Source organism: Mesoplodon bidens (assembly GCF_964165515.1).
Source record: "Mesoplodon bidens genome assembly, chromosome: 7".
NCBI lineage: Eukaryota > Metazoa > Chordata > Mammalia > Artiodactyla > Ziphiidae > Mesoplodon > Mesoplodon bidens.
The window spans coordinates 60,007,221-60,026,791 of NC_138164.1; the positions used below are offsets into that span (position 1 = coordinate 60,007,221).

General features: G+C 55.1%; 1 protein-coding gene across 5 annotated transcripts; it reads left to right on the forward strand.

Moving 5' to 3' along the window:
• The first annotated feature begins 1,069 nt into the window (after nt 1-1,069).
• On the forward strand, nt 1,070-19,223 carry P2RY2 (purinergic receptor P2Y2). 5 transcript variants are annotated; one of them, XM_081240813.1, is made up of 4 exons: nt 1,070-1,649; nt 11,640-11,922; nt 14,468-14,538; nt 16,887-19,223. In XM_081240813.1, exon 4 carries the CDS (start codon nt 16,891-16,893, stop codon nt 18,019-18,021), a length of 1,131 nt encoding a protein of 376 aa, XP_081096939.1. In that variant the 5' UTR covers nt 1,070-1,649; nt 11,640-11,922; nt 14,468-14,538; nt 16,887-16,890; the 3' UTR covers nt 18,022-19,223. The 5 variants fall into 5 exon arrangements, with proteins under 5 accessions (XP_081096939.1, XP_081096935.1, XP_081096936.1 ...); XM_081240809.1 differs by lacking the exon at nt 14,468-14,538; XM_081240810.1 differs by lacking the exon at nt 14,468-14,538 and having other exon boundaries at nt 1,070-1,605.
• The last annotated feature ends 348 nt before the right edge of the window (nt 19,224-19,571 follow it).

Consider the following 19,571-nt stretch of genomic DNA (forward strand, 5'->3'; position numbering starts at 1 on the left):
AAGGCCCGGACTCCATAAGTAGGGGCCACAGAGATTCCTAGCCTCCTAGAAGCTGCATGGACCAGCTTGGACAATAGGTGGAGGAGGCTGGACAAGAGGCCTTTGTGTCTCCCGGGTGAAGGTCCCTAGGGAACTGCTGAGGCGGCTGAGCCACACAGGACTGTGTGTCCACCCTGCTCCTGCTCCTGGCAAGGCTGCAGCCAGGCCCCAGTCAGCTGATGTGGAGCCCAGCAGGACTCAAGGTCCCAGGGCCCTGGGCCAGCTCCTTGGCCACAGAAACAGACCTCCTGTGCACTGGTCCAGACACTGACTGTCTAAAGCCACACATGGAAGGTCACTGGTTGTTGGGAGGGTGAGTGTAATTGCCTCTAATTCACAGAAAAGGAGGCCCTGAAAGGGGCTGGAACTGGGTCAAGGTCTCCCAGAGTCAGTGCTGAAGCTGAGCCAGAACATGCACTCCTGACACCTAGACCAGAATGAGAGAGAGGGGGGCATTCATTCATTCATCCGTTCAAACATCCAACAAGTATTGCACAATTCCTGGGACCTCTGCGACCAGTGAGAAGAAGGCAGACAGACCTGGTCCCTGCTCTCCTGGAGCTCACAGTCCAGGAAAGGGACAGACATAGGGTCCCTGGCCACAGGAGCCGTGGGAGTGGGGTTGAGGGTAGAGAAGGGAGTGATGTCTGTGGCTGGAGTCGTCTGAGAAGGCATCTCAAGGGAAGCAGCTGAAGATGATGGACCAAAAAAAGCCGAGTGTTCAGGAAATTTCTAGTGACTCTTTCTGGCTGAGATTAAGCACAGAGAACACAAGGGAGGCTCCCCCCACCCTCCTCTCCAGAGCTGGGGAGTCAGAACCCTGAATGCCCGGATTTCCTCCTGGAAATAGGAGGCGAGTGCTCTGAGCAAGGTGCCTGGGAAGAGTGGACACGGGTTCGGGTAAGGTCTCGCGGTGGACAGTGACAGGGGCCACAAGGATACCAAACTTTGCAAAACTTTAGCGTCTCTGAAGACCACTCATCATCCCGTATGAGGAAGCCCAGGGAGCCTCGGTGCCCAGGAGGTAGGACAGTCGCTGCCAGCCCCTCCCCGGGCAGCACTCGAAGCGGACGCCCTGACCCCGCGGCCCTATCGCCCGGCAGCGTCCCCAAGTGGTTGGCGGAGTGTCTGTCGGGACGGGAGGTGGTGATGGCTGTGCCTGGGTCTGTCCAGAGTCCGTCCCGCCCCCGGCCTGACCCGGCAGGGTAGGAAGCCGGGCGGGGCGGGCGGGGCTCTCAGGCACGTGGGTCACCGCCGCGGCGACTGGACGCCGGCGCTGGCAACTGGGAGTAGCGGCCGGGGCACTGCGGGCTGACGAGCGCCCTGCGAGGTGAGGGCGGGCCGCCTGCAGGGCCCGGAGACGAAGAGACGGCGGCGGGCGGGCCCGGGTACGCGGCCGGTGGCGGCTCAGCCGGCACCGTGCAGGCAGAGCGGAGCGCGCGGGGCTGGCCGAGGAGGCGCGGTTCCCAGCCGATGTGAGCGCTCCGGCAGGTCCGTGGTAGAGCTGGGTCTCCACCGGAGCTTCGATCTTGGGGAATGTGGACGGATACCCGCACGGATACCCGGGTGAATGTGCGTCCGCGTAGTTGGGAAAGTCTGTGTGTCACTGGGTGAGTGCGCGCGCCCCTGCAGGGTCGAGTTGCTGAACCTGTGGAACCTGTTTGTGTTTGCGCTCTGGTGTGGGCGCCCCGGCAGCGTGGGACCAGGGCCAGAGACAGGCCAACCTTGGAAGCCCGCTGAGCCCCCTCCCTCCAGGGGCGCTCTGGGGGGCAACCTCGCCTGGGCATCGGCGAGACTTGGGGGTGGCAGAGCAGTGGCCTAGGACAGTTAACCCTCTGTCAGGGCAGTTTTAATCTGGCAGGCTGCGGTACGAAGGGTCAGTCTGGAGAAAGACAGTTCCCTCTCTCCCCACCCCAACTAGGGCCGCAGGTGTCAGGCTTGGGGTCGCCAGGAGCCAGACCCAAAAGCCAGGCCCTGCTGCGGACCAGAACTGCCAGTTTGGAGTCTGTGGGACTGATGGTAGCTGTTCCTTTCATCATGCATCCCCAGCTTCCCTGGGCCCACAGCCTGAAGTGCCTACTCTGTTTGGGATCTAGGTTGGAATAATGGGGAGCTTTTGAGGGTCAGGGTGGGGCCCAGATAAAGTCTCAGCTATCTATTGGTGGGAGCGGTTGGGAAAGAGAGTCTTTGAGCAGACAGAGCCCCCTAAAAGCTCTCTGGGTATACTCCATCGTGCCTTGTACACTGTGTGACCGTGGGCAAGCCATGTCCCTTCTCTGAGCCTCAGTGGCCTCGTCTGTAAAGGGGGAGTAATAATGATGTGGAGCATGAGGACTGTTGAGGAGCTGGTGTGTGGGTCATGTTCAACACAAATATCCTCCTGGGCAGGCTCAATGCTTGGGGGTGGGGAGATCAGTTCCTGGAGGGAACTTCCTGAAACCCAAATCCCAATCATTCTCCTCCTTGGGCTAAACTTTCACAGGACTTCCACTGGACTAAGCCTGAGCCCCTTGGCCTGGGACTCAAGGCCCCTGAGAACTGGTCCTTGCCACCTTCTCCAGCCACCTCTCCTGACTGACTCTTTACCCTCTAGTAAATGCATGTAATCTGCTGTGCACAGTAGTCAGTTTCTTGCTTCTGGACCATTGCATATTCTATACTCACTGCCTGAAATGCCCTCCTACTCTCATCTTCTTCAGTTGGAGAACTACCCAGCCTTGGAGACCAGCTCAGATGCCCCCTCCTCTGGGAAGCCTTCCTTGATTCCCCCAGCTGGGTTGGAGCCTCTTCTGGGCTCTTGCAGTCCTGGTGCTGACAGCCCTGGTCCCACCTTGTTATGGTCTCTGTCTGTCTCCTCCTTCCCTCTCCCAAGGTCTGGGGACCCCTGGAGGGCAGGAACTGGGTCTCACTCATTTTTGTGTTGCCAGGACCCTGCACAGTGCTGAGCTAAACTGGGAGAGCAGCAGCAGTCCCTAACCCCTGCCCCCTGTCCTCAGCTTCCCCAGTGAAAGCTTGTCTACAGTGGAGCTCCATGTCATTACAAAGAAGGGGAAACCAGAATCAGGTCACCAGAATGGGTGCACAGATTGTCAGAACAGTGTGTCCTGGGGCACTACAGGACTCAGGGTGTACAAGCTGAAAACTTGGATTTCATCCAGAAGGCAATAGGGAGCCTTGGAAGTTTTGTGAGCAGGGCATGGTCAGAACAGCATTTCAGAAAGATCTCTCTGGTTGCAGCGTGGAGAATGGATTGAGTAGTGTTGAGTACGTGAAGGTTAGGGCATTTGTGAGATTGACACCAGAACCATCCAGGCATTATTTAAAGTTGGAGCCCTTGTCCCCTTGGCCAAACACTTCTCTGAGTCCTCATATGTTCTTGCTGAGGAATTTGGGGAGAGTTAGGACTCCCCCTCCCCTAGTAGGAGCCAGGAGACTTGAAACTGATCTCATCCCAGCTTTGCTCCCAACATGCTGGGTGACCTTGGGACAGTTCTTGCCCTGCCGGCCTCTAAAAGGAGGCCAGAACCAGTGAAGTCTTGAATTGAGAGTATTTGTCGGGGTGGGTGGGGCAGCTGGCACGAAAGGCTTTTCACCCTCCACTTCGTCTTACCTTGGGCTGTCCTGTGGTCTGGTTGGAGGGGTTGGAGTGTCACAGTGGGTGACACTCACAAATGGTTGCCAAGCTTGGACTGCAGAGTGAGGCTATGGCCCCTCCTTTCTTGTCCTCCTCCTGCCCAGGGTGCACAGAGCTTTGAGGTTTCTGGATCCTCCAAGGACCAGCTAAAAAGAGTGTGAGAACATCACCAAGTCCTCATAGGTGACCCTGTGAAGTCTTTGATTTGGTTTCTTTCCTGGCTATGAGGAGCCACTGTGCCCCTTTAGGTGTCAGTTTTGCCATCTGTAAATTGGGCATGATGGTCCTTGTGTCTTCGAATGCAGGTTGCTATGAGGATTCTTAAGACACTGTCTAGGAAAGGGCCTTGTAAGCTGTAAAATGCAATGCACAGGGGAGGCGCGTGATACTTATAGGCCTAAATGCATTTTGAAGACGATACAAGAACACAAATGCAATAGTGAGGGATCGTGCTGGTTATTGGAATTTTAACTATTGACAGCCTTCCTCTCCTTGCCCTCTCTGCAGAGACAGCTTACTAGTAACATTTTATAAATGTACTTCGTTTTATCTTCCACCAACCCTGTAAGGGAGGAATTATTACTCGCATTTTGCAGATAAGGAAATAAAGGCTCAGAGAGCACCTTGACCAAAGTCACAAAGCTGGTGAAAGCTGGGATTCCTGCCTACCTGCCCTATCTAGCTTATCCCTCCCCATCCAAGACAGAAGCCCCATCTGGGTGAGGCCAGGTCCTCTAGTTTTCAGGCTGAGGGAAGTTTGAATTCCATCCTGAAAACATGTCTTCAGTTCTTGCTTGTGGCCTGATTACCCAGCTGCTGGTAAGATAGTATCTGCTCAGGCTGCCCACAGGGCTGGAGAAGCCTTGCTGATCTGGGTGAGAGGGGGTGCAGTTACCCCGGTGAAATCTTTCCTCTCCCCAAACTTCCTTCTGTGGGTCTGTCTGGTGTACCTTTTGACCCACACCTTCCTCTGAGGCCTGCCTTTGTGTCCTCAGGTCTGGCCTCTCCCAACCATTGGGAGACTGGCTATGGGGGCCTTCCCTGACCTCTGTACTCATCCTAGAGGTCAGTTGCAGGACTAGGCCAGGCCAGGCCCACTGTCTCTCTCTGTCCACATCACCCAGCACAGGCTGGGTACAGAGACGGTGCCAGTGAGTGTTTGGGAAATGAATAACCAGGTGAAAGTAGGTGTATAATAGAAGAGGAAGATCTTGCTCCGTGGAGAGATACAGTTGGTCCTTGAGCAGAGGGTTCCTCTACGCCTCTGTCATGCCACCTCCAAGGCCTGAGTTGTGTCTGGTCCAGTGAGTAGCTGGAGTCCCTGCTGGGAAGGTGGGCAACCTAGGCCCTTCTGGGCAGCTGCTTCCTCCTTGGTGCTCTACCCTGGTGCCCTGTCATCACAGTGACAATGACACTGCCTGGGCACTGGAGCATGGGAGGAGGGCCTCCCTCAGACTTCTTGAGGCCCTCTCCTCTCCTCTTCCCCTGCCTTGGGGAGGATCCTGGTGTTGCTACAGCTTCCTGGTGAGCGCCCAATCTCCCCAGCCTCAGCTTGTGGGAGGAGTCTTGCTGTGGCTGGGCTATGGGCCAGCAAGGATGCTTTCCATCTCACAAGGAAATCCAGGGCCAAGGGATCAGCTCCCCTCACTGGACCATTATGTGTGTAGTCTCCTTCTCGATCCCTCCTTTCTGACCCCCCTTTCCTATCCAACTTCCATGTGGCACCATCTTTGCAAAGATCAACTCCTACCATGTCCTTCCCTGCTTAAGCCCTGCCATGGCTCCTCATTGTCCTCGGGATTGAGGCCTCAACCTGGCCTTCAAGCCTTTTCATGTGAGACCTGCAGGCCCTCCCACATTCTGTGCCACCTAACCCTCCACTCCAACTTCCCATGACCCCCCAGTCTTCCCCCAAGAGGCCACACTGTCACACCACGGTGTCTTTGCACATGCTCCCTTCTCTGCCTTCAGTGCTTTCCTACCTTTTTGTCTACCTGACAAACTCCATATCATCCTTCAAGTCCCAGCTCAAATGACCCCTCCTCAGGGAAGCTCTCCCTGACTGCCTCCCCACACCAGTTAGAGGTTACTCTGGATTCCATATCCCCAGGGCTTCCCTTAGTCATGGCTTAATCACTCAAGCGGACTTGGTCCATGTCTGTGTCTTTCTCCCCATACGGACTGGAGCTCCTCAAGGGCCTGACAGAGTCTGATCTGAGTCTGGGTTTGCAGGGTCTTGCCGAGGTTGGGCATATGGGGGTATTAGCAAGTGTTTGTTGAGACACTGTGGCTCCTGGGAAAGCGATTTGTGATTGTGTTACTCTGAGGGTCTAGACTCCTGTGGTTCTGAAAATCTCAAAACCAAAGCTATCAGAAGCAATGAATAACAGAAGTGAAGAAACATTTAGCATTCACCCCTGGAAACAGAGACTCTTGGAATTGGACTGTAAGAACCAATGAACTCCAAATCCTGGAAGCACTCTGAGTGAGACAATCAGAATCACAGGCTCACGTATATGCTGGCCAACACTTTTGTCCCTTTTTCTACCTTGGAGTCTCCATTCTCCCTCTTTCCTCTGAAACTGGACCCTTCCTGCTTCTCCACAGACCTGATCATGGCCCCTTCTAGGAGGCTTCCCTGACTCCTCTGACCATGACCCCTGCTCCTCTGCTAGGTCACCTGGTAAGGCCCCCTGCTGAGAAGTGTTTCGGGGTCTCTTTGCCAAGATGGGCAGATACAGCCTCTACATTAGGACAGCGCATGATCTGCTAGACCCACGGAGCACCCACCTGCCCCCTTATCTTGCTCATTCCTCATGAGCTGTCTTATGTAGCAGTGATTCTCCCTGTCTGACCAGTGAAGAACCTGAGGCTCAGAGAGTGGAACTGACTTGACCAAGATTGCACAGCATGGATGGTTCCAAGTTGGAGCCTGAACCCAGGGTTCTTGCCTCTTGAGTATGGCTGGAGGCATTCGGGTGTGATGGATTGGGGTGGAGTCCAGGGCATTGTGGTTCTGAACTTGTTCAGTTTAGCAACTGTCCAGGGCTGTGCTGTGTCAGAGGTGGATCAGATGGCTTGGAGTCCTGCCCTGGAGTGGGTTTGGGGGTGCTCAACCCCACACTGAAAATTAGAAGACCAGACCTTGATAAGGCCCTTCCTCTTCAGGAGTCTCAGTTTCCTGATCTGTATGGTGGGAGGACCAGCCTAGCTGACCTGAGACCCACACACTCAGATGCTCTGAGCTCAACCCCAATGGGTGGCTCCCACGGTCAGGATCCTGAGGGCTCCCAAGGGGGAGAGAGATTCCAGAAGGGGCTACAGAGACCCAGGGCCTCCAGAGGAGGCTGCAGAGGCTTCACACTACAACAGCACCTGCTGATAACATCTGAGGTTAGCCCTTAGCTATTTCCCCAGACAAGCCCCAGTGTTTGTGGTGCAGAAAGCACACCAGGCAAGGCTGGGGGCCTATTGGCCTTCAGCCCCATGGAGGACATTGGGAGGGGACAGAGGATGACTTCCAAGATTCTTCCTGTCCTCCAACCCCCCTTGCCCTCTCTACTCCCCTCGAGCCACAGGGATGACTGACAGTTTCCCAAACATATTGCCCCAGTTTTCGCTCACTCTCCTCCTCTTCTCTCTCCACCCTCTTGACTCCTACCCATCTTCCAAAGGCAGGTGTCCTCTCCTCCAGGAAGCCTTCCCTGATCACTCCCCCCGCCCCATTCCCATTAGCGGCCCTCTTGGTTCCTTCAGCTCTCATCACCTTAAGTTGTCGCTGACTATTTCTGGTTCTTCCCCTGTCCTCTTCCCTCCACCCTCAGCCTCGACAGTGAGCTCCTCAAGATCATGGAAGGGTCTGACCCACCTCAGAGTCCCTAAGTGCCCTGCACAGGGACAGGTGTAGGTATGGCAGCCCCTGTAAAGGGTGAGTGAGTGATGGGGTATGGTGGGGTATAAGTCCTGCTGGGGCTCCCTAAGCTGCCCTCCCTTCTGAGGATAGCCTTCAGTGTGGGAACCTTGATCTGTGGTCAGTCTGGCTGTGACCTTGCTACTCTGCCCATAATACCTGTGGGTTTCCTGCCCCTCTTATCCTCCTGGGACACTCCCATCCTCCCTGCCTTCTTCATGTGCTAAAATCATATCTCTTTCAATTATTTCACAAAATGAGTCTAAATCATCTCCTTTAGTTATCTCGACAAACTTACGAGGCAGGTACTGTTCTTAGATTGCAAGGAAATTGAGAGTTAAGTTGTGGAGCTGAGGCTTGTCCAGATCCTATAGCTGAGAATGGCAGAACTGTGATCTCCCACCTGCCCAGTGCCCTCCCCTGCCCCTCAATGGTGTTCTGGATCCAGAGCCTCTGTTTTCCCTTCACAGCACTCCACCCAGCAGAGGCAGGCAGCAGGCGTTTCCAGAATGGTGATGGGTCACTTTCCCCTGCCAAACTGGACAGGGCCAGCCAGGTGGGTGTCAAGCAGGCAGTACATTCCAGAGCCACCCTAGTAGAGAAGCTGGAATGTTGTCCAACCACCTTGGAAATTCTGCAACCAGCCTTGGAACTGCCCCAGCCACTCCTCCTGGCTTTGGGCTCACTAGCCTGGGACCACAGGGAGAAAGACCCAGTGTGGGATAGAGGCAGAGCCAGGTTAAGGGAGAGGGTAGTCAGTCTGCATGCTAGGCTTGGCTCTGCCCTTGGCTTATTGGTGACCTTGGGTGAGATCTTGGGCTACCCTTTCTGGCCTTGATTTTTTTTTTTTTTAACTGTAAGATGGGTACAGTAACCATCATGGCTGCTTCACAGTGGGGAACTACCAGGAAGAGTAGATCTTGGGCCCTGCCAGTAAGACGTTCCCTCCGGTGGAGAATTAATCAGACAGGCAAAACTGTGAGGCTCAAAGAGGGCTGGTCAGGTAGCTTCCTGGAAGAGAGGATCCTGGCTTTGGAGGGTATGAGGTAGTTACTCCAAAACTGGGTTCACCTCTTTGTGGGCATCAAGCCAAAAGATACAACCAAGCCAAAGAGCGGGAGAGGGAAGTACTTACTACTTGCAGCAAGTAAGGAGAACACCGGGGACCTTTCCCAAAGCAGTGTCTCACCGAACAGCAAAATTGGGGGAGTTTTAAGCTAAGGGTACATGCGTGTTCACTTGCAAGGGATATGAGCAGAGAACTCAGCATATAATTGGGGCAAAGGTTGACAGGGTCCAAGCTTTAGCTGACTGAGGGCTCAAGTCAGAAAGGGTCATCATCATCATTCCTTAGGTTCCAGTTGATCTGGTGGTTGAGCCCTCAAGGGGGGTTTAAATTTTGCAGAACTGCTCAAGAAAGTGCTTCAGGCTAATCTTTTTTTTTTTTTTTAATTTTTATTTATTTATTTATTTATAGCTGTGTTGGGTCTTCGTTTCTGTGCGAGGGCTTTCTCCAGTTGCAGCAAGTGAGGGCCACTCTTCATCGCGGTGCGCGGGGCCTCTCACTATCGCGGCCTCTCTTGTTGCGGAGCACAGGCTCCAGATGTGCAGGCTCAGTAATTGTGGCTCACGGGCCTACTTGCTCCGTGGCATGTGGGATCTTCCCAGACCAGGGCTCGAACCCATTTCCCCTGCATTGGCAGGCAGATTCTCAGCCACTGCGCCACCAGGGAAGCCCTAAGGCTAATTTTTACCATTCAAACAGAGCTGGGAATCTTTACAACTGATTTACCGTATTTGCTTTGCTACTTCTCTTGCCCTTAAGATCATTAATTACTGAGACCTGTTCAAGGGCAAGCATTTTTGGCCAGGCTTAAATCCTAGGCCTAATCTGGCTTCTCTTATGCCAAGAAAGCCATGCCTGGTTTTCTTTCTCTGGGGAACCCCTACCCTATCTGCTTACAGTCAGGGGCATAGCTCCTAAAGTCAGACAGACCGGGGCTGCTCTGCCATTTGCTAGCTATGTGACCCTGGAGAGGTCATTCAACCTCTCTGAAATTCTCAGGACTAAACGAGAAGAGGTTGATGGAGCCATCTAACATGGAACTTGGCACAAATAAGGCATTCAATTCTTGTTATGACATAGCTGTTTGAAGATAGGGAGGGTATCCCTAAGCAAAGATATGACCATGGGACTGCTTTTGCTGTGTTGGAGACAGAAAGATGAGGGTGGAGGCGGAGAGGGAGAGTAGTGTGGAGGACGGCAGGCACCAGATCAGCAGGGCCTTGAGTGCCAGGCTCGGGAACTTAGATGTCAACCTGAGGGCAATGGGGAGCCATGGAAGGATTTTGAGCTCCATAGTATGTGGTCAGATGTGTGGTTTAGGAAGACCCATAACTGCAGTATGAAAGATGGACAGGAGGGGCAGGGATGGAGGCAGGGAGACCAGTAAGTAGGCTAGTGCAATGGTCTGGAGGAGAAATGCAGGCCCCAAACCATGGGGTCGGGAAGAGTGGCACATCTAAGCCACTGCATTGGTCGAACTGACAGGGCTTGGTGAGTGATGGTTTCACATGTGTGGGAAAGAGAGAGCTTGTCAAGGGTATACTGGAGCTTTGAAGCCTGGAAGGATGGATGGTAGAGACCCTTCTCAGAAATGGGAGAGTGGCTTTGAGAACGTGCGTTGTTCTACCTTAGTCTTTTTTTTTTTTTTTTTTTTTTTTGCGTTATGCGGGCCTCTCACTGTTGTGGCCTCTCCCGTTGCGGAGCACAGGCTCCGGACGCGCAGGCTCAGCGGCCATGGCTCACGGGCCCAGCCGCTCCGCGGCATGTGGGATCCTCCCGGACCGGGGCACGAACCCGCGTCCCCTGCATCGGCAGGCGAACTCTCAACCACTGCGCCACCAGGGAAGCCCTACCTTAGTCTTTTGAGTGAAGATATCTCCCTAGGAGAAGACTGGGTGTGACCCTGGGTGGAGTTGGTGAAAAGGTGAAGCTCTTTCTTTCACTTTGTCACTAGACTCCAGAACAGACTGGCAAACAGCTACCAGCCTGCTGGCCAATGTCAGCCTGAGACTCCTGGGGCAAGGTGCACTGGGAAAACGGTGGTCCAGGGCCTTTCCAGTGCCCCCTCCCCCGCCCTACTCCTGCAGCCACCCATCTCCTCTCCCCTCTTTCCCCCATGCTTGCATTGTACTTCCAGCTTGGGGACCTGGCTCAGCTGTCTCAGACCCCACTCTCCCATTGCAGGGAAATGAAACCGGGAGAAAAAGGAAGGGGATGTTCTTCTTCTCTGAGATGGGTCTGAGGTTCTGCTGGGACCTGCCCACACAGAGGCGTTCCTCCACCAGGTCACCATCCCCTCACTGAAGCACTGTGCCTGCTCTGTGGGAGGGGCTCCAGGCAAGACATAAAACTAGGGCCAGAATCCAGACCTGGGTTCTGCTCTTGGCTCTGTCCCTGGCTTATTGTGAGGTCTTGGGCCTTGGTTTCCTCCTCTGTCAAATAGGAGGTTGGCAGAGGTGATTTCTAAAGGCTGTTCCAGGCCCTGACTGTTTAAGACTCTGGGTATGTGAGAGAGAGTGTGTGTGTGTATACTGTGTATACATCTGAGTATGACTGTGTACATCTCTGTGTAATCTGTGTATCTAGGTGTGTCCATGCCTGTGTGTGTCCTTGTGTGTTTACAACACCTATGGAGGAATGGTTAGAGGTGGGATGAGGGAGGAAGGATATTCCAGATAGAGACCCAGCTTGAGCTGAACTAGGTTGGCCAGAGTACTGTCGAGTGTACACTGGGCAAGGAGGGTATTGACTGTTTCCAGACCAGGACCAAGGGAGGGGGCACTGGAGGCTCAGCTCAACTCTGCAGGCTATGGGGGAGACCCTGCCTGGCAGAGCCACCCTCCCGTGAAAGGGGACCTGGGCCTGAAGGCTGGGAACAACCGTCCCTAGAACATGTGAGCTAAGGGTGGACGGCTAGGGGGTGAGGGTGGGCAGAGGGCACTCCGGCCTACCGCGACAAGCACACCAGCTCACCTCTTTGCCTCTTTCAGACCAAGATTGGAGCAGAAGAGGCAGCCCGGGGAAGGCTCGGCCTGGCTGACTTCCCGTGACCCAGAGCCCAAGCTGTCTCCACCTCCCTGTCCCAGGAGCCCAGGCACTGCCTGCCCTGAGAAATGCTGGAAGCTGGGCGAGGCCCCAGGCCAGGGGACCTGTTTTTCCTGTTTCCCACAGAGTTCCCTGCAGCTCAGTCCAGGGGTCCAGGCGGGTGCATTCATGAGTGAGGAACCTGAGCCTGCGCTGAGCATCCTGACAGCGACAGCAGGGGCTGGTCAGGTATGGGCGTGCAAGGGCAGGGTCTACTGGCTGGGAGGCTGGGAGGCTGGGGCTGATGCACTCGTGCATGTGTACACACTGAACTGGGGGTAAATCAAGGGGATCTGTGCCCTGCTCCCTCCATCCCAGGCTGTGATGAATTCAGGCTTCAGAGCCAGACAGCCCTGCGTATCAAACCCAATCTTTCCAATTCCTGGCAATATGACCTTGAACAAATAGCTTAACCTCTATGGCGGCATCTGCCAAGGAATGAGGTGAGGGATGAAATGATGATGCTGCAGGGAAGTTGCTCAGCCCAGACTTGACCCCTACAAAGTGAAGGGAGGCGATGATCTAGGATCAGGAGCTCCTGATCCAGACTGACCTATGACCTGAGCCAGAGATGGGTGAGGTAAAGGAATGTGGATCAGAGAGCTGACCCATCTCAAGAATGCCTGGGTCCGGTTCCCCTCCCTCTGGCATTTCTCTGATGTGTCCAGAGTAGAGCAGGGCTCTTGAAAGAGAGACAGTCCAGGAGCCTGCCTAGGGCAGGAGCAGGCCTCAGGTGGGCTGGGCCCCTGGAGGGCTGGTGTGGCCCCTGGCCACCTCGGATCAGCAGCTGAGAAATCCTTCAATGTCATTGTCCTCTGAAATGTCCTCAGAGGGATAAGAGAAAGGAGAGCCACCATCATAAAGCTTAGCCTCCTCTGGCCTCCCATAGCTCTTGTGCTTGCTTCACTTATTCATTCATTCATTCACTCACTCATTCATTCATTCTCTCATTCATGTCATACCGGCTTTGGATCAGGCTTCTTGCTGGATGATAGGGCCAGAGAAAGGAATCAGAGGGACCCAGTCCTCCAGGAGCACCTGGAATGTGTTGGGGTAGAGAGTGGAAGGACAAATTCCCAGCAGGGTGTGAGGAATGCCCTGGAGGATTAGTGATGGAGGGGGAAAGCCTCAGAGACAGGTGACATTTGAGAAGAGCCTTGAGGGATGGGCAGGATAGCGTGCAGTGTGTGTGGGTCTGGAAAGGCTTTCTAGACAGAAAGCACAGCAATACACAAAGGCAGGAAAGCCTGGCAGGCACTTACATGGCTGACATCTCCCTCCACACTAGGAGCTCTTGAGCGCAGGGCCAGCCAGAACTGGACACAGAGGGGCTGGTGAGTGGTGTTGGACTAAGTTAGGTGGGAGCTGGTCCTGGGGAGCTGGGAGTGAGGCCCCAAGGGCATCAGGGGTCAGGAGAGGCAGTGGAGAGGGCTGAGGGAGAGGGCTGGGCACTTGGCTGTCTCTATAAGCAGGGGCTGGTCAGAGCGGGTGGGGCAGGAAAGATGTACTCACAGGTTGGTGGGCCAGCCTGCGGAGGGAGAGGACAGGCAGGGTCAGTCTGGACAGGGACCACAATGATAGAGTCCCCAGCTGGCCTGTGAGGGTGGAGGTCAGGATGTCTTAAAACAGGTGGAAAGGGCAGCTCCCTTGGCTCATGAGAGACTTAGGGAAGTTTCCGCCCCTCTCACCAGCGTCAGAGATTCCATCATGAGTAATTAGCAAGAAACTGTGTAGAGCAATGAGATGTTGACCAGGAAGAGAAGATGAAGGCCCTGACCCCGACTCTGAGGAGAGACCCAGCAGGCCTCAGCTCCTGGGCAGGAGCAGAGCAGCAGTGGGGAGGGGGGGCTGGGGGGGTGTTGCCTGAGCAGGAAGTACAGAGGGGCCCCCCTCCCTGTCTCCAGCAGGCAGGGCACCTCATGGGGGAAGTGTGAGGACCACAGTTCTACCAGGCCAGGGGATTCAGCCCATGAGACGTCTGAACCTCAGGAGGGCAGGAAATACCTGATGTCATCTGGGGCTCTGTGGCAGAGCTGGACACCCCACGCCGGTGTCCCCAGGGGGAATGGCTCCTCCACAGATCCTTAGTCTCACACCTGGGCTTCCAGGCTCCTCCTACAGCTCCTGTGAGCCAGCAACTCTTGCTCATCTCCCAGTGCACCAGACCTGGTGGTCCCAGCCTTCGCCCTTCCCCACAGTCCATGATGTGCCATCTCACACTTACCATGCCTGACACTGAGTTCCCCCTCCTCCCAACCCCTGAGCCTGAGGCATCCCGGCCCCTCCTCCATCCAGACTCCCTCTGGGCCAGTCTCTCCAGCCTCCCTCCCAAACAGCTCTCAGACCTCTCCCCTCACGGGGTCCCCAGGCCTGACCCCAGCTTGGGCCTTGGAGTCATTCCCCTGGTCCACCACACTCACCTGCTTCACAGCCTCCAGGACCTTCTGTCTCTCCTCCACCCCTGGCCTGAGAGAGCTCCCCAAATATTTCAGGAAAAAGCCGCAGGTAAGCTGAGCCTCAAAGCTCGTAACACACAGTGTATCTACCGCGTGCCAGGCATGGCTCCAAACGTTTTACACGAATTACCTAATCCTCACAGCAGCCCTGTGATATAGGTTCTGTTAATCACCTCATTTTACAGATGAGGGAACAAAGGCAGTCTGTGTCCGGAGGCCGGGTTCTTCTTAATCACTGGAGTTTGCTGCGCTGACGGATAGAGTTGTAATTTCAACAGGTGGAGGCGAGGGGTGTGAATGGATTCCAGATTGAAGGAGCAACATAAGACTGGGAGGCGAAAAGCATTGGGTACGTTCAGGAAACTGCAGGTCACAGGGGATGCGTCTGGTGACAGAGGCTGGATTATGAAAACCTCTGGTACCAGACCGAAGGGCTGGGTTTTCTCCTGAGAGCAGACAGGAGCCACAGGAGGTTTCAAGCAGGAGAATGACTTTGTCTTTTCCAGAGACCCCTCTGGACTGGGGGGACTGAGGCTGGAGACAGGGAGGCTGATGCAGTGGCTCCAGCAGCAAGGGTGGAGGTGACACTGGGCTGCAAGGAGTGGAGTGGGATGTAGGAAGTGCTTTAATGCTGGGTCCTGAGTCCTGGCCCCAGGCCAGAGGGGTCCCAGCAGTTTGACCCTGCCAGCACCCCCCACCCCAACCCTATACCTACCTCCTCACCCTGGATCTGCCCCAGCTCCTTGGGGAGGAACCTGTGTCCGTGGGAGGGAGGTCACAAGTGCAGGCTCCCTGCCTCCTGGTAGCATCTTTGCTGACAATAGGAGGCAGGGAAGATGGGGGGAGGGGAGGGTTCTGGGGAAAGAAAGAAGCTGAGGGAGCAGTGTGTCCTTCACCCCCCCTAATCTTAACTTCACGGGCCTCAGGCTGCTTCTGGGAGACCAGGCTGGGCAAGAAGCTCAGTGTCTAAGGGAGTGGATGTCACCGGCCCTGCAGAATCTCTGAGCCCCAGCCTCTCAGGACCCCAGGTTCCAAAATGAAAGGGATTTTACAGCCCCAGATTCTCAGGGTGGGGAGGACACACATGACATCTGCCCTTTCTGTCATCCCAGACACACCCACACATAGGGCACAAGCCCTTCTGCAGACTCTGCTAGAGAGATGCTTGCATACCCCCATAAGCAGAGAGTTCACTACCTCCTCCTACAGCCCCTTCCATTGTGGGATGGACCCAGATAGGAATTGCAGCCTATCCCCAGCCTGTGACCTGGGCCAAGTTACTTGAATGATCTGTGTCTCAGCCTCTTTATCGGAAACCTGGGCATGATAACCTGGCTCCCAGAACTGTGTTGTGAGGATAGAATGAAGTCACATGAATAAAGCACACATAGTAGTAGTGGGGCTTGGATAGTGTCAGCTCCCCCTGCCCCTTCGCACTGCTAGAAAGTTATTCTCTGTGTTTGTCCCAAACCTGCCCCTCTGGGACTCCCGTTAGGATTTCCAGCCTACCTTCTGAGACCTTTGGGCACACCTTTGCCTTCCAGACTGGGATAGTCTGAGAGAGAGAGCTATTGGTCACGTTGGAGGGGTGGGGAGAGGAGGAAGGTGCCATCCTGATCTCCAGGTGCTCACTGTCTGGGTGGTCAGGCATCACGGCTGTGTTATATGCCCACTGGGGACAAGGTAGGAGAAGGTCAAGGTAGTGATGATGTGTGAAGAGAAGCTGGGCAAGCCTGTAGGAAGCTGAATTTGCCCCCCAGCAGAAGTCCCCCGATGCCCCCACTACCACCTACACACCCCAGACTTCCCTGGAATCTTCAGGAGGGTCACAGCCCCATCTGGTAGCCTCATAGGCCAGGGAACAGGACTTCTGTTTACGGATGCAGAAAGTACCAGAATAGGAGTGCCTAAAAATATTTGCTGAGAGGTGAATGAATGACTGAAGAGGGAGACCCTTGGAAATACTCCCTCAAATACCAAAATACCAGGCACAGGACCAGAGCCTCCCCAGAGAGAAGAAAACTGAGCCAAAGGAAAGAACTTCCTAATGCCACCAGGAAGGTGTGGGCTGCCCACTGGCCACAAACAGGCAGTGGGCACTGGGTGTGAGTTGGACCCAGTCAGCCTCAAAGGCCCCTTTCCGTGAATCTCAGATGGTACCCCTTTGAGACGACCAGATCCTCAGATTCTAGAGCTCAGAGTCCTAGATCTAGAACTCTGTGTTCCTCATGTTCTCGAACAGGGTCACTGATTTTTTTTTTTTTTTAAGGCAAGCTGATAAGTATTTTAGGCTTTGAGGAACCTATGGTCTTTGTCACAACTATTCAACTCTACATAAACAGATGGGCATGGCTGTGTTCCAATAAAGCTTTATTTACAAAAACAGACTGGTAGGCTGGATTCGGCCCTCAGGGGGGTAGTCTGCCTCTCCCTGTTCCAAAGTGTGAGAATTATATGATCCTGACACTCATGGATCTCATGCATCCTTAAGGTTCCTGGGTTCCAAGGTTCTGGGCCCCCTGGGTCCAGGGAGAGAGGCAGATCAGATGCAATAAAAGCCTTGAACGTAGCTGGGCAGATCTTAACCGAGGGAGTCTGTGGGCACTTGGGGTCCCGCATGGCCCTGGTCAGGTGGGGGTATCAGGCTTCCCTGCTGGGTCCTGATGGCCGTTCTCCCCACCACCCCCTTCCCTTCAGGGCGATGGCCACAGGCCCGGGCCTCTGGAATGGCACCATCAATGGCACCTGGGATGGGGATGAACTGGGCTACAAGTGCCGCTTCAATGAGGACTTCAAGTACGTGCTACTGCCTGTGTCCTACGGCGTGGTGTGCGTGCTCGGGCTGTGTCTGAACGCCGTGGCTCTCTACATCTTCCTGTGCCGCCTCAAGACCTGGAACGCCTCCACCACATACATGTTCCACTTGGCCATGTCGGATGCGCTGTACGCGGCCTCCCTGCCCCTGCTGGTCTATTACTACGCCCACGGCGACCACTGGCCCTTCAGCACAATGCTCTGCAAGCTGGTGCGCTTCCTCTTCTACACCAACCTTTACTGCAGCATCCTCTTCCTCACGTGCATCAGTGTGCACCGATGCCTGGGTGTCTTGCGTCCACTGCGCTCGCTGCGCTGGGGCCGGGCCCGCTACGCCCGCAGAGTGGCCATCGCCGTGTGGGTGCTGGTGCTGGCCTGCCAGGCACCCGTGCTTTACTTCGTCACCACCAGTGCACGTGGTGGCCGCATTACCTGCCACGACACCTCGGCGCCCGAGCTCTTCAGCCACTTCGTGGCCTACAGCTCCATCATGCTGAGCCTGCTGTTCGCGGTGCCCTTTGCCATCATCCTGGTCTGTTATGTGCTCATGGCTCGGCGGCTGCTAAAGCCAACCCGCGGGACCACGGGGGGCCTGCCGCGGGCCAAGCGCAAGTCGGTGCGCACCATCGCCGTGGTGCTAGCTGTCTTCGCCCTCTGCTTCCTGCCTTTCCACGTCACCCGCACCCTCTACTACTCCTTCCGCTCGTTGGACCTCAGCTGCCACACCCTCAACGCCATCAACATGGCTTACAAGGTCACCCGGCCGCTGGCCAGCGCGAACAGTTGCCTTGACCCTGTGCTCTACTTCCTGGCTGGGCAGAGGCTCGTGCGCTTTGCTCGGGATGCCAAGCCACCCACAGACCCCACCCCTACCACCCAGCTTCGCCGCAGGCTGGGCCTGCACAGGTTCAACAGAACTGACACTAAGAGGACAGAAGACTCGGCCAGCAGTGAGAACTCTAGACAGACAGAGCCCACACCGCCTGGTGGTGAAAACACTAAGGACATCCGGCTGTAGGACCTGAACCCCTTGGGCCTGTGCCAGTTTGTGTCGGATGGGACTGTAGACTTGTTCAAATGGGACAGTCTCCCCAGATATGGACCATCAGTGAATCAGGCCGGATGGTCAAGGGGGCCGTGACCCCAGGGCTCTGTCATTTGACAGGGGCGCAGTTTGTTCTCTGTGGTCCAGAGAGTTCAACAGTCCCCACATCCCGAGTCACCATTTGTATGTGAGATTTGGGGAGTAAGGTTTTAAGAAAGGCAAGGGTTTGGGGCCAGTTCTGCCCCTGGCCTGAATCCCACGTAAATACCTGGCTGTGCCTGCCAAGGTACCTAGGCTGGGCTCCAGACTAATCAAGTCAAGTGGAGAAACAGGCCCAGAGAGGAAAGTGACTTAACCAAGGTCACACAGCCAAGCCAAGCCTGAGCTACCTGGGAGGGACAGGGTCGCAAGTTGACCAGAGGACCCTGGTAAGGAGTCAGGGCTGAGCCAGAGGTTCCCACGATGAGTCGGAGTGGTCTGAGTGCCACCGTGGGCTCAGCTCTGAGGAGGACGCCCAGCCCAAGGGATGAACGTCTGGGAACTGATGTCATAAACCCATCTGGAGGCTGGGAGCCAGTTTGAGGCTGGAACTTGTACTAAAGGTGTTGTTACCTGCTGAGCCAGACCCCGTTGTGTAGTTGGAGGTTGGGGATACAGGCTGGGGAGCTCTCACCATCCACACTAGGGTCCTCTCTCCAACCTGTTTTCTTCTGCCACCTGCCTTCCCAGTAGCTGCCTCAGTGGTGGTCTCATACGAGGAATATAAATATACTCTCCAGACCCCAGGTCATCCTCCACTTTAAAGTTAACTGGCTTTTATGCCTGGTTTTGCTGGGTGCAGAGGGGAGTCAGGTGGGGTCCCAGTCCTCAGGATTCCCCAGTTTAGGATTTAATGATGATGACCAGTCATGCGCTGGTAAAAGTTCAACCATTTAGCTGACTCTCGGCGGGGGGTGCGGGGGTGAGGGGAACCCCTTATTTGCAGCATTGCCAGTTTCTGTGGTACAAATACTCCTGCCACAGCCAGTTTCAGACTACCAATGTGATATCAGCCTCGTGCAAAATTCCTGAAAAATTAACAGAGGGCTCTTGAGAGCAGGTACAAATTTCTCTAGCACACCACTGGATAATGCTGAGTGGTTGGGGCAGTGGACCAGGGCATCAGGGAAGGCTTCCTGGAGTGGGTGGACTTCTGAGAAAAGCACTTCATCAGAGAAGAACATCCAGGTGCAGGTGCATTCTAGGCAAAGACATGGGAGCAGGAGAGCAGGGCCTGCAGGAACTGGAAGCCGGCTGGGCAGTTGGTGCCCAGGTTCAAGGTAGGAATGGGGGGCGGGGGCGGGTCACAAGGAGGCCAAGTCAGGGCTCCCTCCTTGCCCTGACCATGAGGTTTCTTTTGCACTGGGGATAAGCGTGGGAGAGATTCACTCTTCCTGTCCAGTCCTCTGCCTCTTGGGAAAATCCAGCTACCTGGCATAATGGTTGGTGCTCAGGCTGGGTCAGAGCTTAGTGTGGGGGAGATG

Bases quoted from the DNA above. Each gene is read 5' to 3' on its own strand.
- P2RY2 (XM_081240813.1), top strand. From the start codon at position 16,891: ATGGCCACAGGCCCGGGCCTCTGGAATGGCACCATCAATGGCACCTGG.